This window comes from Phocoena sinus, chromosome 2 (assembly GCF_008692025.1).
Source record: "Phocoena sinus isolate mPhoSin1 chromosome 2, mPhoSin1.pri, whole genome shotgun sequence".
Taxonomy (NCBI): Eukaryota; Metazoa; Chordata; class Mammalia; order Artiodactyla; family Phocoenidae; genus Phocoena; species Phocoena sinus.
The window spans coordinates 6,594,443-6,612,085 of NC_045764.1; the positions used below are offsets into that span (position 1 = coordinate 6,594,443).

At 41.4% G+C, this 17,643-nt stretch overlaps 1 protein-coding gene across 5 annotated transcripts in view; it reads left to right on the plus strand.

Moving 5' to 3' along the window:
- ITGA8 (integrin subunit alpha 8) overlaps positions 1-17,643 on the plus strand; it is a 189,226-nt gene that overhangs the window by 33,986 nt on the left and 137,597 nt on the right. For all 5 annotated transcript variants that reach the window (XM_032622802.1, XM_032622803.1, XM_032622804.1 and 2 more), the window contains exons 5-11: positions 536-597; positions 2,404-2,449; positions 5,226-5,351; positions 6,286-6,330; positions 8,767-8,810; positions 10,492-10,548; positions 14,077-14,129. In XM_032622802.1, coding sequence (XP_032478693.1) covers positions 536-597; positions 2,404-2,449; positions 5,226-5,351; positions 6,286-6,330; positions 8,767-8,810; positions 10,492-10,548; positions 14,077-14,129 — 433 coding nt within the window. The remainder of the gene's footprint in view (positions 1-535; positions 598-2,403; positions 2,450-5,225; positions 5,352-6,285; positions 6,331-8,766; positions 8,811-10,491; positions 10,549-14,076; positions 14,130-17,643) is intronic.

Consider the following 17,643-nt stretch of genomic DNA (forward strand, 5'->3'; position numbering starts at 1 on the left):
ATGCAATGTGATCAGAAATGCCAGGTCCTAATTTACGTAATGATAATAGAAGAATTTGAAGTTAATTTCCGGTGAGAGATCAGGAAATTGAAACTCTTATCGGTGACCCCAGGAGAAAGTGTCCACCCAGGTGACTAAATTCAGCTCTCTCTTTCTCAAGGCATTGCTTTACTCAGAACACGTGGGCACCACAGAAACACATTATTGCCAGTTGGGGAACTGGGAACATAGATGGGAGATGGAGGTTTTATTTCTTCAAATAAACATGAGTTATAAAACCCAGTATCGTAAGTCCAAGGAACGTTATTCCTATCGCTCTTACTGTAGAATCACAGTGCCATTCGGGACAAGAACACAGATTGCAATGTATTTAAGAAATTACTTGGAATAAATTTTAAAAATAAATATAGAACACATATTGATCATTTTAAATTTAGAAGTCTATAGATAAAACAACAGTGTATCCTGAACTGGTTATTAAAATAGATCTCGGGGATAATGATGTTATAACATTTGTATCTTTTGATCATTCCAGGCAATGCTGATCCTGAAGGTCAGGGTTACTGCCAAGCAGGATTTAGTCTGGACTTTTATAAGGTAAATTCTTTTGATCTTATAGCTTCTAAAATTTATTTTATCTGTTTGATTTTTTTTTACCCCCTGCCTCTCATTCCCACTTCCACCCGCAATAACCACCATCAACAAAAGAACCTTTAGGTATATACCTGGCCTGTTTTGGCAACTTTAAATTTTTTTGTTTGCTCTTTATTTTTAATAAAGTAATCTATACATATGGCATTTTATTAAATAGTAAAGAAATCATGAAGAACCTAGGGGCAAGATGGGAATAAAGATGCATACCTACTAGAGAATGGACTTGAGGATACGGGGAGGGGGAAGGGTAAGCTGGGACAAAGCGAGAGAGAGGCATGGACATATATACACTACCAAACGTAAAATAGATAGCTAGTGGGAAGCAGCCGCATAGCACAGGGAGATCAGCTCGGGGCTTTGTGACCACCTAGAGGGGTGGGATAGGGAGGGTGGGAGGGAGGGAGATCCAAGAGGGGAGAGATATGGGGACATATGTATATGTATAACTGATTCACTTTGTTATAAAGCAGGAACTAACACACCATTGTAAAGCAATTATACTCCAATAAAGATGTTAAAAAAAATAAAATAAAATAAAAAATAAAGACACATGGAATAATGGTTAAAACAGTGAAACCTGCTTGCTACACAGAGAAGAGAGTTGTTTAAGGAATTGGATTTGAAAAACATTCTGTAATGCATTTAGAGAAGTGTTTAATGCCCTTTGATTATCTCCTCTGCTTGCTTCCTTTGCTTGTTATGTATTAAAAATGGTTATATGAGAAAAAAAAAAAAATACACAGGCTGAAAAGCAACAGTCTTGCTTCATTTTTGCATTTTCTTCCTCTTTTTTCGGTATGCGGGCCTCTCACTGCTGTGGCCTCTCCCGTTGCGGAGCACAGGCTCCGGACGCGCAGGCTCAGCGGCCATGGCTCACGGGCCCAGCCGCTCCGCGGCATGTGGGATCTTCCCGGACCGGGGCACGAACCCGTGTCCCCTGCATCGGCAGGCGGACTCTCAGCCACTGCGCCACCAGGGAAGCCCCTTGCTTCGTTTTTAAATGAAAATCTCAAAAACTCAGTAAAGAAATGTGCTTCTAAAAAGATCACAAGCATCTGGTTTTCATCTCTTAGGTGTAACTGACTGATTAGATTTCACATTAGTGTTAATTTCACGTTATCCTTTCACAAATTAAAAACAGATATTTAATAAGAACGTGGGCACAAAGCTTCCATGGTTTTGCAAATACTGTAAATTTCATCAGTGTCTGAAATTTTACTCTTTTTCTCCTCCCCCCCAACCCCCACTAAAAGTCAAGGATGCAGGATAAGGAAGGTGGGGCTCTAAGTAGAAAGGAAAGTTTTTATTTTCTAGTCTGGAGTTGTCACTCCCTCTCCTGGGAAGGGGTGTGTTTGCAGATGTATAGAAAAAAAAAAACAGGCATTACTGTGGCCTTAAAATAAACAGAAATCAAATTTTCTTTTTACGGCTAAGGCTCAAAAGACCGTGTCTACGGAGCTGCACAGCATGGAAGATGCAGTGCCAAAAAACTGAATTTATGTATTCTCAGGGGAGAGAATTTTACTTACCCAATTGAATCTAATTAAAAGTATTTGATACAACACACTAAATAATTGAAAGGAATAAAAGGAAAGAAAATGACCTGCATGCCTCAGATATAAGGGCCTCTTTTAAAAATTACTTTTTATGTATAATTGTTAGAGCAATGCTTATGAACAACGATTTCTCACCCTTAAAAAAAAAAGAAACTGTTTTTCTTTTCCAATTGTTGCCGTTTCTGTTTTGTAGAACGGAGACCTTATAGTTGGAGGCCCTGGCAGTTTTTATTGGCAAGGTAGGTCCTGTTAGCAGAGAAGAAATGCCCACGGGTTGTTTCCAACAGGGAGATGAAACAGAAGTAACATCAAGTGTTGACTTTTTATTATGTTAATTTTATCTCCATATTGGTAGTTTCTCCATTTCAGTTTGTACTTTGTGATATAAATGATATTTTAAAATACCGTTGCAACTTAATTCCTTCATTCATCAAATGCTTACTGAGACCATGCCCAGCTTTGTGCTAGATGCTGAGGGTACAATAATGAGTGACCCGCAGAGGTTAGCATCTGGGGAAAGATGCAGGCATTAATCGAATACTCACACGAGTACTTAAGAAACTCCAGGCATGATACTCACTAGGAAGCTATGTCAAGATGGGGCCATGAGAGCATAGGAGGCTTCTCCAGGGTGGCCCCATGCAGGTATGTTTTGTCCTCTGAACACTGGCTGACGAGATGAAATTACAACCTGTGCTCTGCTTAGGGAGCCCTGAACCCAGGTGCACGATGGCATCTGCCCAGGAGGGATGACTTCCTCTAATTCTTAAAAAAGGTGTTACATAAGCCGGCATCAACCTTAACTTCAACGAATTTGGAAGCAGCAACCCTGAACTGAGCCCTGAACCCCGAGTGGGAGGTAACCAGGCGCAGAGAGGAAGGGTTGTGTGAAAATGTTCTAGGGCATAAAGGCGCCCGGCGAGCTGAGAATGGAGGGAAATCAGGGGACTAGAGTTAAGAGCTGCTGAGTGGGATGGAGGGGTCCCACCCTCCCTTCAGGGCTTGCAGCCCCAGGTAAGCAGTTTTGTCTTTATCTCCAAAACAATGAGAAATCCCCGGTGGATGATTGGAGTTTAAATGGATTGCCTGAGGTAGAATAAGAATGTGTTGTTTGTTCTGAGAATAATGGGAAACCACTGGAGAATTTGAAGCATGGGATTTTATCATCGGGTGTGTGTTACACAAAGATCACGCTGGCTTCAGTGTGGAAAATGGATCGGCAGTTGGCCAAAGTGCAGTATCAGCAAACGAGTTCTAAGGTTATAAGCTAGTTTTAAGTCTATAAGGTAAACCAGCTGTAAGGTTCAGATGAAGATGTTTGCTTCTTAGAGTGGTCATAGTACAGACTGAGAAAGGGGCGGAATTTGAGAGATACTTCGGAGGCAGAATAAACAGCTTGGATGATGGTTTGGATGTATGTGGGTGAACAGGGAGGATGCCAAGGATATGTTTCTGACTTTTGTAACTGAATGGTTTTAGGTGGGTCCCAGTCCCTGAAATGGAGAAAGCCGGAAGAGAACGGGTTTGGAGTGTACTGGGGAAGGAAGATGATGAGTTTACTTTTGGTTATGTTGAGTATGAACATGTTTGAGATGTCCAAGACTTTTCACATAAGTATTTTGATGTATGGGCTTAAACTCAGAGAGGATATCTAGGCTAAAATAAAAACTAGCATAGTGGTGATAACCAAAGGCGTGGATGTGAATGGGATGCCTAAAGAGAGATTACAGAGAATACAGACTTAATTTTGGCTGTAAAGTTTAGAATAAGGATAGAAAAGAATATGAGAGGGATGAATAGTTGAGTGAAGTTTTTTGGTTTTTTTTTTTTCTTTTTAATGGAGGAGGCCTGATCATGTTTAAAAGGCCAATGGGAAAGATACAGGCGAGGTGGATTTATGATAAATTTTACGTGAAATTACTGTTAAGCTTAATTCATACATATACAACTATGCACATCAAATAATTAACCTTTCAGTCTTTAAACATTATTTTGCAAACTGGAAAACAATATATTTTATGCAGAGGATGGGTATAAAATAAAAGTGATGTGTTTAAAAAGATTTTGTTCTAATGCACTTGATTAATTTCACATAATTCTTTCCTTACGTTGAAAAAAAAATGTCTGATATAGATGATATGCTGACAATTAGCCATGTCGAGGGGATAGAGAGCATTTGTCTGAGATAATTTAAAATTTTACTCAGTCAGTTTTAAGATTATAATATTTATAGAAGAACTAAAGGAAATAAGCAAAGGCAGTGTGTCTGTGGGAGCAAGGAAGGGGATATTTAGCTTTAACCCAGAGAAAACTGGCAAATTCTACAGACGTTGTTCAGAAACTCATGTGTAAATACGATTGTCTTAATATAAGAACAGTCATTTCAGGCAAGGTCACTCGGAGATATTTATGGCCTGATTTAACAGTTTTATTCTTTTGAAACTTCAGACAGAAAGACTGAAGTTGTGAATGTGTGAATCCCCAAGGAATAGTTTGGCTTTAAAATTAATATTAAATTTTAGTCTCTTGAAAACATTCTTCCAGTTTTCTCCCAAAGAGCATGAGATCACACTTTTTCCTTAGATTTCCATAATAAATATAGGAATGCATAAAAGTTGTAGTGGAACATTGCTGGCCATCTTTTGGATCCATGGCTATCCTGTAATGGGGTATAATCTATAAAAACACTGAATCACTATGCTGTGTGCCTGAAACTAACATAATATTATAAACCAACTACACCTTAATTTAAACAACAGAAAAAAATAAATGTTGTATGAAAACAATTACATAGTTCATCTGTGGTTCTTCTATTAGAATGGAAAGCTCTAACCAGCTGTCAGCAAACTTAGCCTGCAGTTCTAGAGCCAGGCAGGAAAATTCATTGTCGAAAATGCAGGCAACCTCATGACCATTTTCAAGGGCGTGTGTATTGTTCAGATACCCTGTGTCTGTGGCGGAGAGGGCCCGCCTCTCATGTTCATTCAGTTAATCTATTCATTTGTTTGAACACAGGTCAGGTGATCACTGCCAGTATTGCAGATATCATTGCAAACTACTCATTCAAGGATATCCTGAGAAAATTGGCTGGAGAAAAGCAGACAGAAGTGGCTCCTGCTTCCTACGATGACAGTTACCTTGGTGAGATGCATCGCTCAAGACATTTGCGGTTTCTCAAAAGACAAGCATGTTAAATGTGGAAGCAAATTTTATTCCTCACATAATATTTGGCACCTTTTGCAAATTTTCTTCTCTTACTAGCTTCGAGTGGACTCTTAGCTTTCTTTTCTTTTGATTCAGCCATTATATGTAGTCTCCATAGTTTCATAGCTGTTTTATAGGCTCCGTGACAATCTCTTGCAAATAAAGTATTTTACCAGTCGTAGATACTATGTATTAGTGAGGATGCCCAGTACTACCCAGGCAACATGACGATGACCCTTTCCAGTTTCTAAAAAGAGCAAGAGACTTTCCAGTTGCTAGAATGTTCTCAAAATTTATTACGTGCAAACCACACGATGCCATTTCATCACTATCGTTTGCCACCTTTGGTATCATATGTATCGGCATTTTGATTCCTTGATGAACTTTTAAAAACTGTAGTTATCTTTTATCACCTCGTCTCACTTTAGAGCCAAGTGAAGTTTGTGGGAAATCATCATTAAAGGTATTAGGAAGTAGGCCTTGTAGGTGATCAGAAATTGCAGAACCTGAGCACAAGAGATACCTCTCAGAGTAATTATGTCTGATTATGATGAGTCAGCAACTCTTCAAATGCAGCAACCACCATTCACACGTCCAGGTGGGCAATGAAGCATTCCTGCTTCTAAAAGGGACCTCAGAATCCGAAGGTGTTGCCAGGCTCAGAAGCAGCAGATCTAGTATGCTTCCAAGATTTAGTATAAATCCTGGTTTGATTAATTTTTCTCTTTGTAGAACCCTAAACTTCTATGTAATAGGATTTGTTGGCATTTCTGCACAAGGTACTACTATGGTAGTGCCTTCATATTTCTAGATACAGATCATTTGTAAAGTCTTCAAACGTGTGATTCGTTCGTTTCTTGCTTTAAAACAGGATATTCAGTTGCTGCTGGGGAATTTACTGGGGACTCTCAGCAAGGTGAGAAACATTGTTGAAATGAAGCCCTCTATTGGATTGGCCAAAACATTCGTTCAGGTTTTTCCATGCGATGTTACAGAAAACTTGAACGAACTTTTTGGCCAGCCCAATATAAAACACGGGGAAAAGTGCAGTGACCTAAAAAGCTCTTTTAGGACTGTGATTTTTAAACAATTCTGAAACTTTTCATCAGCCCTACATTTAATAACTCCTTTGTGTTATAGCCATTATGAGGCTGCAGGCCCCAAAGTTACTAGTGTGATGGCTGATTTTTTTTTTTTTAAACCAAATTCTGAATGTTTGTGGGGAATGAGAAGCCGTGGTTGCCGGGTATCTCACTTGGTATAATCCCCTTAGTCTTTCCTGTTTGGCAAGCCTGATCTCGAAATCAGTCAGCTCTGTTCTATCTGAGTGTGGTCTGTTTTTAGGTGCCCCTAGTAAACGTCCATACGTGTGTCCAGGAAGCTGGAATACGGTGTAAGGTCTAGAATCTACTCAACACTCAACATTATTTGAATGGCTCTTCCTAACTTAATAAGCTTAAACCTGAACTCCCGATCTGTCCACTTAAACATGCTCTACCCTCCATCAGCTCCATCTCAGTAAATGGCAATGCCATCCTCCGAGCTGCTCAAGCAAAAAACCTTGCAACAGCCTTGGACTGTGCTCTTTCTCTCACACCCCATCCATATCTAATCCATGAGCAAATCCTGCTAACCAAACTCAAAAGACAGCCAGGATCTGCCTACTTTTCACCTCCTCCGCAGCCTCCGCTCTGATCCGAGTGCCCATCAGCACTGTGGCAACAGCCTCCTAACTGATCCTCTTTGCTTTCATCTTGGCCCTCCTGTGGTCTTCCCTAGATCCAGCAGCCAACGTGGTCCTCGAGGAAGAGAAGTCACGTGGTGTAACTTCTTGGCTCCCAGTGATTGCCCAGCTCATTCTGTCTAAAATCCAAGTCTTCACAATGACCTAAAAGACTCTGTTCATGAGGTCCCTATTTACTCTGACCTCAGCTCCCAGTCCTTTACCCCTGACTCCTTCCAACCACTCCAGCCACCCTGCCCTCCCTGCTGTTCTTTGAATACTCCAGACACACTTCTACCTCAGGACCTTTGCACGTGCTATTCCTTCTGACTAGAACATACTTCTCCTAGACCTCCATGATATTTACTCCTGCACTTTCTTCAGGCTTTGGTAACATGTCATCTTCTTGCCAAGACCTTCCCTGACCACCCCAATAAATCATAATTCCTTCCGCCTCCCAATTCCAGCACTCCCAGTACCATTTTACTGCTTAGTTTTTCTGTGCTATACTCTAACATGACATTTGACTCTACTTTTCAAATTGACTGCCCCTTCCAGCTCAAGTATAAGCTCCCACGAGAGCAGGGAATTTTGTCTTTGCTCCGTGCTGTATCCTATGCTTGCAATGAACATTTATATGTTGATTGAATTAGAGTAAATTTACCACTGAAAAGTCCAACATCTAGGCCCAAATGGATCTTCTCTGATGATTAACGCTCCAACAGCATGAGTGCCCACCTCTGCTAGAGTTTATTACATCAGATAGAATTAATGCTAGAATTTGTGCTATACCTTTAGGACCAGCTTTGGGTGAAGGGAAATTTGAATGGAAGGGGACTCTTTTCCAGGCCCCCTTTCTTTAAATTAAACTAAAATGTTGACCCCACTGAATCAAAGGATAGTTTAGATTTATAGAAATGAGAGCTGGAAAGATCTCTCATAATCAGGCAGTTCCAACTCCCATCTATTGTAGGTGACTGGAAAAAATCAGTTTCAGTGATTGATCCCCAGTTTATGGCAGACCCAAGCACTGAAACCACTATTTCCTGAATCTAGAGCCATATCACTGTGCATTGGAATATGCTCCCCGCTTTTCACCAGAGTTGCTTTTTCTACCTCTATTACTGAAGCTTCCCTTCCTTGTGTACCCTTGGCTGCCAGGTTGTCCTGTAATTCTGTTCCAGGGGGAAAGACTCAATCATTTATAGTATGTGGCTTTTCCTTAGGTAACTGAAATTGTTTGAACACATTAGTGGGACAGGAGCTGTTACTTTGTACACTAGTACAAAAGACAAGTACGAAAGACAGTGAAAACCAGAGAAATCAGAGTACGAGGTTTAACTGACAAATCACACACAGATCTGAGAAGCCAGGCTTATGTTCTGGAGGCAGAAACACATGGAGAATGTGAGGGAGACAGGTAAATCTCAAAGTACGACTTTGGGTCTTCTGTTTTCTTTCGTCTGTAGCAGAAGCAAAAGCCAGTGCGAAACTGTGGCTTCAAACCTCCATCTCTCTACAGGACCCATGATAGTTACTCACTTAAGAGGCACCCTCTTTAGCTGATTTGTTGTATAGCTTTACAGTGTGCTATGCTACTCACCTTGTAAATGACTATTTCCATCACAGAACTGGTGGCTGGGGTTCCCAGAGGAGCACAGAATTTTGGATGCGTGAGTACTACGAAGGCGTTACGCGCTACATTCTCTACCTACGCAAAGAAACATTTTGCTGCATGCGGTTTTCAAATCTTTTAAAATGCCCTTTAATAGTGAGCACCACTGATCCACGCTTGTTTGCTTACGAAAAGGGAGGTTAGATTCTTTTCTGACCTGGGTGCAGGATCAGCTCCATCGTCTGTGGGACCCAGTGTAAAGTGAAAATGCCTAGCCCCTAGTTCAAAATTGTTAAGAATTTCAGGACAGTGACAGCTGGGCTATCCAAAGGGTGGGGAGGGCCCGTCTGCATGTGGGACCCTTTGTGACTGACTGCACGGGTCACGTGCCCATGAAGCTAGCCTAGCCCTATGCGTGTGCGTAATCTGGGAATAGTTGCAGACGATCCCACTGTTGATGTGATCAGCATTTTAATATGTCCCATACGGTGGACATAATAAGGTCAATTGTTATTTCACTAGTGTATTAGTTTGCAAGGGCTGTCATAACAAATGACCCCAAACTGGGTGGCTTATAACAACATAACTTTATTCTGTCACAGTTCAAGAGGCCAGAAGGCTGAAATCAAGGTGTGATCGGCACGGTCACATCCCTCCCATGCATGTAGGGGTGGATTCTTCCCGCCTCTGCCAACTTCAGGTGGCCCTGCCTTTCCTCGGCATGTGGGAGCTTCACCTGAATCTCTGCCGCAGTCTCCATATGGCCTTCTTCCATCTGTGTCTATGTGTGTCCTCTCCTCCTCTTATAAGGACACCAGTCATTGGACATAGGGCCCACCCTAAATCCAGGATGACTTCATTTCAAGATCCTTAACTTTACTTATTTCATCTACAGAGACCCTATTTCCAAATAAGGTCACCTTCTGAAGTTCGGGATAGACATGAGTTTTGGAGGGATACTATTCAAACCCATTACAACTAGTTACCATAAAAATAGGAAAGGAAAATAAATCGACCTTATGAAAGGAAAAACTTATATTTTAAATAATGTTTAAGTCTGGTAAACTTATAATATCTATAGATTTTAGGTTGTCTGGATAGAATTTTTTTTTTTTTTTTGGTACACGGTCCTCTCACTGTTGTGGCCTCTCCCGCCGGGGAGCACAGGCTCCAGACGCGCAGGCCCAGCAGCCATGGCTCACGGGCCCAGCCGCTCCACGGCATGTGGGATCTTCCCGGACCGGGGCACGAACCCGCGTCCCCTGCATCGGCAGGCGGACCCTCAACCACTGCGCCACCAGGGAAGTCCTGTCTGGATAGAATTTAAAAGGAATATTTTTGCTACATGGATAATACTTTAAAATTTCATTTTTTTGCAGAGAACCATAGTCATCAATTTCTCATAACAGCAAATGCACAGAAGTGAAACTTAGATTAAATTTTTGATTAGATCAATTAACTATCAGATTAGGTGCTCTCAGTGTTCCTGAATTCAGATTTCTCTACATCAGATTAGTAAGCATGCATTTTGTCTGAAAGGATCCCAGATTTCACCATAAACAAAAAGTTCAGTTGGAATTTTTAAAGATCGTTCCTTTGGGCTTTTTTTTTTTTTTACATGTAGAGCTAACCATTTATGACTCCTCACAAAAATTTTAAAATGATTTAAGTTAAACTTTTTAAAAATTGTTCCAATTCTATGCCAAATGATGTAACCTATCTGATTTCTATGCTTTCAGGTTTCAATCATTAACTCTACAGATATGACCTTTATTCAGAATTTCACTGGTGAACAGGTGAAGACATTTTAGAATCAAATAATGAATGTCACTCTGCACTAACAGTATATTGTAATATGTTATTTATTCATTCATAAAATAAATATTTACCGAGCACCTACTATGTGCTGGAAACTCTTCTGAGCACTGGGAGTGTAACCAAGTAGCAGACAGACAAGATCCCAGCTCTCATGCAACAGTCCGGGGGAGGCTGATGGGGGGTGACAATTAAGAAACAAGTAAATGCCCATGATGATTTCAGAAAATGATAAGTGATGTAAAGGCAGAATATGCTCCCTAAAAGCCCAAAAGCCACTAATTGCTGAAATCAGAGAGCAATCCTGTTATGTTGCGGTCCTTATGTAGTATACGCGGTGATGGGTTCTGAGTACCCGCCTTCCCCCCGAGAAGACACAGGCTTCTTGTAGGTTTCACATGTTGGTCAGTCAGTGGGTCTGGGCTCTGCCTTCCTGTCCTCACAGTGACTGGAACCCTCCCCAATCCCAACATTATATGGAAGATAGGCTCTCTGGTTCTGGTCCCTTCCCCCCAGGGGGTAGGTATGGCCCCGTTACCCACTGTCACTGGCTGGGGTCTTATTATCAATGGGTCAGTTGCCTGCAAACAGGCTGCTGTCATCCTCCTGACGTAACACGGCCTGAGGTCACACTTCATTCACTACCCTGGGTTTCCTGGGTTTTTGACCTGTTGAAATCTGTCACATTTCTTTAAATGATGAATGTGATACTCCCGTCTGAGGGAGCCAATCGTGAGTTGAATTCATTTCTCTGGTCAACCAGTTTCCTTTCCTAACCACCAACCCAGGGTAAGGAGCTTCTAGCAAGCCTCACACTTGACTCCAGCCAAGTTACATCTTGGCCCACGGGATCCCAGGAGGATCCAGGTTTAAGGTCCTGAAATGCTCAACTCTTAGCTACACACAGAAATTCGGAATCATATATTTGTCAAGCAAATATAGAGTTTTTTAAAGAACACAGAGTGTTTTTGACATTTCCTCCCCCAAACTGGGGCTTTAGTCTATCCGTTACTGTGAAATTTTCAACAAAGCATTTAACAACGTCCCTCGTGGCACTCTTGTGGTAAATATAGAGATGTAAGGCTGTGACGATAGTGAAGTTGGGTGGATTTATAAATTTTGAACCATGATTCCCAAGTGGTGACAATTAATGGTTTAATGGAAATCTGGCAAGACTTCTCCTTTGTCTTTTCATTTCACATTTTTATCATTAAAAGCTCTTTAAACATTGTTAAATTTGGCCTTTCTGTAACTTCTTATCTTCCATACCACCTAGTTCTGCAATCTTGAACCTCAGAACTTAATACATAAGTGATGAAATTCCTCTGAGTGAAGATCACACAATGCCACCCAGGAATAAGAATTTCACCGTATGTGTTTGGAATAGGGAAACGAGGTGGGAGAATTGAGTTATTGCATGATGCAGTTAAATGAGGCATTCATTTCCTCTGCAAAGAGTATTTTGCACCTGGCACCCATGTCTTAGCCCATGGACTACTATAATAAAAATACCATAGACTGGGTGGCTAAAGCAACAAACATTTATTTCTCACAGTTCTGGAATCTAAGATCAAGGGGTAGGCAGATTTGGTATCTGCTGAGAGCCTGCCTCCTGTTCACAGCCGTCTTCTTGCTGTGTCCTCACCTGGTGGAAGGAGGGCTAGAGAGCCCTCTGGGGTCTCTTCTCTAAGGGCACTAATCCCATTCATGCAGGCTCAACCCTTCGTGACCTAATCACCTCCTGAAGGCCCCACTTCCTAATACCATTACATAAGGAGTTACGTTTCAATATCTGAATTTGGAGGAGGGGAGGCATAAACAATCAGTCTACGGCAACTGTATATGTTTGGAATAGACAAAAAAGGCGGGAGAATTAAATAATTGTGTTACACTTGGTAACTCATCTATTTTTTTCCTCTGCAAAGAGTATCTAGCACCTGGCACCTACTCTGAGCTAAACACTGGTCAGACAGGGCAGAGAGAAGAATGAACAACACAGGTGGAACTCTCTGCCTTCTGTGGAGCACACTTTCCAGGGGACTGTAGGCTGATTAAATTTGTAGGTGACAGGAAGCTAAACTGGCTAAATCAGGGGTCCCCAACCCCTGGGCCACGGACTGGTACTGGCCTGTGGCCCGTTAGGAAGCAGGCTGCAGAGCAGGTGAGCAGCGGGTGAGCGAGCGAAGCTTCATCTGTATTTGCAGCCGCTCCCCGTCGCTCGCAGTACCGCCTGAGCTCCGCCTCCCGTCAGATCAGCGGCGGCATTAGATGCTCATAGGAGTGCGAACCCCACCGTGAACCGCGCATGCGAGGGATCTAGGTTGCGCGCTCCTTATGAGAATCTAATGCCTGATGACCTGAGGGGGGAGCCGAGGCGGTGATGCTAGCTCTGGGGAGGGGCTGCAGATACAGATCATCAGTAGCAGAGAGGTTTGACTGCACCGAGACCATAGTAAATCAGTTGCTTGCAGACTCATATCAAAACCCCATCAGTGAGTGGCAAATGAAAACAAGCTCAGGGCTCCCACTGATTCTGCATTATGGTGAGCTGTATATTATTACACTGCAAATATTATATATTGCAATGTGATAATAATAGAAATAAAGTGCACAACACATGTAACGTGCTTGAATCATCCCGAAACCATCCCCACCCCCACCCCAACCAGGTCGGTGGAAAAACTGTCTTCCGTGAGACCAGTCCCTGGTGCCAAAAATGTTGGGGACCGCTGAGCTAAAGCATTGGATGGCAGAATACGGAACTGAAAAATCTTGGCAAGCTAAAACTATTGGCCAGATCTGAAGAGATTATAAACCTTGAAAACATAGGTTGAAAACAAAAATACAAGAGCTAGAATGTAGAGAGATAAAGCACACTGGTTACACTCAGAAGAGACTTAGAAACCTCAGCAGACGATAAACTCAATATGAATTGATACAGAGACGTGGTTTACCCTCAAATTAAAACCTTTTTATGCTTCAGTGATATAAAGAGTCCAAAGCAGAGGGTGTCCATCCTACTTATCTTCTCCTGTCAGTGTGCTCATGGGGTAGCATCTTTTCTTTGGTATCCCATGTTGTATCCCTAAGAAAGATAGGAAGCCAACTGAAAACATTTCCATAGGAGATTTCACATGGAAATGGAATTAGATTTATTCTGTGACATTCAAGATTGCAGAACTAGGTAGGAGCATTAAGGACCAGATGTTACAGGAGGACCAATTTTAGCAAAAAGTATTCTAATAGTTGTATCTACAAATTGAATGGGCTTATTGTTGAACATCTCCAGAGGATGTCCGAGCAGATGTCATGGGTGTTGTGAGGGACATTATGCATTAGGTCAGGGGTTAAACTAAATGACTCGAAGACTCTGTCCATGTCCAAGGGTCTATGAATTTAAATGCAAAAATGTGCTGCAATGTGGCTAATCTTTCAGGGAAAATTGAGAGATGACGATAAAAATGACTTTTTGAGCACAAAATATATCATCTTATGGTTTTCCTTTGCAGATGGCATCTTACTTTGGATATACCATTGCAGTATCAGATGTTAACAATGATGGGTAAGTTTCTAAGAACTTCCTCACTCACCAGATATTATATTCATCCTTAAAGATGTTATATTTTTTTCCTTCATGAAATAGATCCTTCCATACTTCCTCAACAAGATCGAGGCTCTCTTGTTTTAACTTTTTTTTTAGTCCAGGGCAAAAGGATACATCTACTAAAAAATTCTCTATCATCCCTTCTGATGTCTTTACCACATCTGCCACTTCTAAGAAAGGACTATTTTACTTAGTTTTATCTTTGATTTTATGAACTAGATAGTCCTTGGCCGTTTGACTTCCATAGCCATCGAAGAATCTGCTCATCTGCCTTCACCCTTTAGCACGATATTCATAAAACATTTGCACATAAATATTTTTTCTCCTGACAGTGCTTTAACCAACATACTAGTGACCCCCATGCAGAAGATGAAATAATAATTTTTTTTTTCAGTTTATGGCAGTAAATTATAGTTGAGCTTGGATCAAACAGCATGATAAACTGTGGTTGTATTTAAGTTATTACTTCAAAGAAAATTGTCATTAAGCAACTCTCTGATCCACGAAAAGCACCTAACTGACAGATAAGACAAATGATTAAATAAGAAAACCAAAAAATTGAGATGAACCGATCATTCGTCCAATAAATATTGCTGGAGCACCTACCATACGCCGGGCATTGTTCTTGGGTGCCCAGAATGTAGCAGTGATTAAGGAAGAATAGGGCTCTGCTTTCATGGAGCTCACATTTCGGTAAGAAGCAAATATCTGAAAAATCTGAACTATGTTCCCTTATCTGGGCTACATCATGGATAGACATTAGCTATGACCTCTACATAGCTAGAAATGAACTTCATTTATTATGCGGTACCGTATGATTGGAGATAAATTTGCTAACTTTTGTACCTTTTGGAAAATAGCTTATTATTCTTTCATTCAACATATATTTCTTGAGCATCTTCTACACACTAGCACTGTTCTAGGTGCTGGGATACAGCAGAGAACAAAACCGAAACCCGCACCCTCATAAAGGTTATACGGTAGTTCGGGTGGGAGCTACAGACAAAAAGATAAATAAGTCAAATAAAGATTATGTTAGATGGTGATGAGCACTACGCAGGAAAAAAACAAAAACAGAAGGCCGGAAGCAATCGAGATGTCCTTTAGTAGGTAAATGGGTAAGTATTCTGCGGCCCTTCCAGACAATGGGATATTATTCAGTGCTAAAAAGGAATGAGCTATCAAGCCATGGAAAGACATAGAAGAACCTTAAATGCTATTACTAAGTGAAAGAAGCCAGTATGAAGCAGCTTCATACTATATGAATCCACTAGATGACATTCCGGAAAAGACAAAACTATGGAGACAGTAAAAAGATCAGTGGTTGCCAGGTGTTAATGGTGAAAAGAGGGATGAATTAGGTGGAGCACAGAGGCTTTGTAGGGCAGTGAAAGCACTCTGTATGATACTGCAAGGGTGGATTCATGTCATTATACATCTTTCTAAACTCACAGAATGTACACCAGCAAGAGGGAACCCTAATGTAATCTATGGACTTTGGGTGATGATGATATGTCCATGTAGGTTCATCAGTTTTAACAAATGTACCACCTGGTGCAGGATGTTCACAGTCGGGGAGGCCCTGCTTGTGGCAGGGGGGATACAGGAACTGTCTGTACTTCCTGTGTAATTTTGCTTTGAACCTAAAACTGCTCTAAAAAATAAAGTCTATTAATGAAACTTAAAAAACAACAGAACGGGGATAGAAAAAAATTGGGAGGGATGCAATTTTTTTCAGGTAAACAGGGAAGGCCTGGGTGTTGTTAGGTGAGAGAGCAAAACACTATATGGGGAAGAGTGTCCAGATTCCCAGTGGAGCGGGGAGCTGCTGGCATAGTCAAGGAATATCAAAGAGGCTTGGAGAGAAAGTCTGTGAGCCGCTTTACACAGCACCACATGGACTCTGCCATGGATAGAATGAGTCTGTTTCCAAGAAGGACACATCATCTTGAAAACCCCTGGAGGAGTCTAAGCAAGGGACTGGCCTGCACCCACTTTGGTTTTAGCAGCCATACTCTGTTCATTGGGTCTCCATGGAGTGAGGCCTTCTGGGAGCCCATTGCCATAAGCCGGGCGAGGCAGGACAGTGGCTTGGACCAGAGCAGTGGCAGGAAGAGTAGAACTGGTTGCACTCTGGGTCTATTTTGAAGAACGCAAATCTTATCCTGGATAAGATGTGTGAATGAAATCTTATCCTGGATAAGATCTTATCCTGCAAATAACTGAAAATGAAGTTGCTTTAATCTTCAGCTGTCTGAATTGTGGAAAGGAAGTAACAGTTAGGACCACCACTCAAAATGAGCAACCTGGATGGACTGTATCTGTTATCAGAGCCTTTTAGTCATTTAGAAAGAAAACGGTGGAGGAAGAACCTGAGGTCCAAAACATGGCGTACTGTCCAGATACAGGAAGCCCATTCTTTAGTGAAAACAAAAAGTCCGACACTGACCCTTGGGATAAGTTAGACACATTTCCCTCAACAGATAACAACACAACACGCATGAGGGCTTCTCTCCTGGGAGCCAGGCAGCATTTTTTAGGGCACAGATCACCCAGTGTGTTTCGTTCTGTAGTTCACTCCCTTTTCAATCCTTTCAGCTTTCCGCCCCAGTGTCACAATATGCCCTGCAGGGCACCATGTCCTTCCTGAAAACACATTCATTCTAGTCTAAAGTTTTGTGACAACGTTTATAGGACTTTTTTTTTTCCACATTAAGAAACAGAAAAGAAAACTTGTGAAAAAAGGACCTCATTGGTTTCAAACATAGGAATTTTCCAGTAATGATTTGTTCTTTCTTGATGTTCTTAAAAATTGCTATGCACATCATTTCTTTTTATTGGGTAGTATATTCTGAATTCTTTAGACTGCATTGAAAAATACATCTATTATCTTAATATTGTCATTCTTAAAGAAAAAAGTACCTATAGATTCTCAGTCTGTATATTGTTTGCTGCTCTAATTACTTAGATGCAACGTACATTCATGTTCCTATAATCAGTGAGTGTGCTCTGGAAGCCACTGAGAACATTGCATCCCAAATAAAGACAGAGAACTCGCGTGAAGTCTGAGATTACAATAATGCATATATAACCTGCCATCATTTTTGCAGCATCTGTTTTTCTAGAACAATCACTTGATATTGTTGGCTTTCAGATAGACACAAATAGGGAAAACATGGCATCTTGTGTTTCTAGGTTTATACTTGATCCCAGGACGGGGGGCCTGAAAACCACTAATTATTGTGACAGCCTGTGTCCTCACCTCCTGGGGTGGATATTCACCCCCAGGGAAGGTACAAAACAAGCCATCAGGGCAGAGACATAAACCTGTAATCCCTCAGAAATCTTAGCAGAATGAGGAAAAAACAGGCAGTAAATCATGCATGTGTCAGTGACTTTTCCTAAGCTCCTGTGATGGCTCCATGTCAGGACACGTGTGGCCTTGTTTTGAGAAAGAGTGCTTTTGTCATTC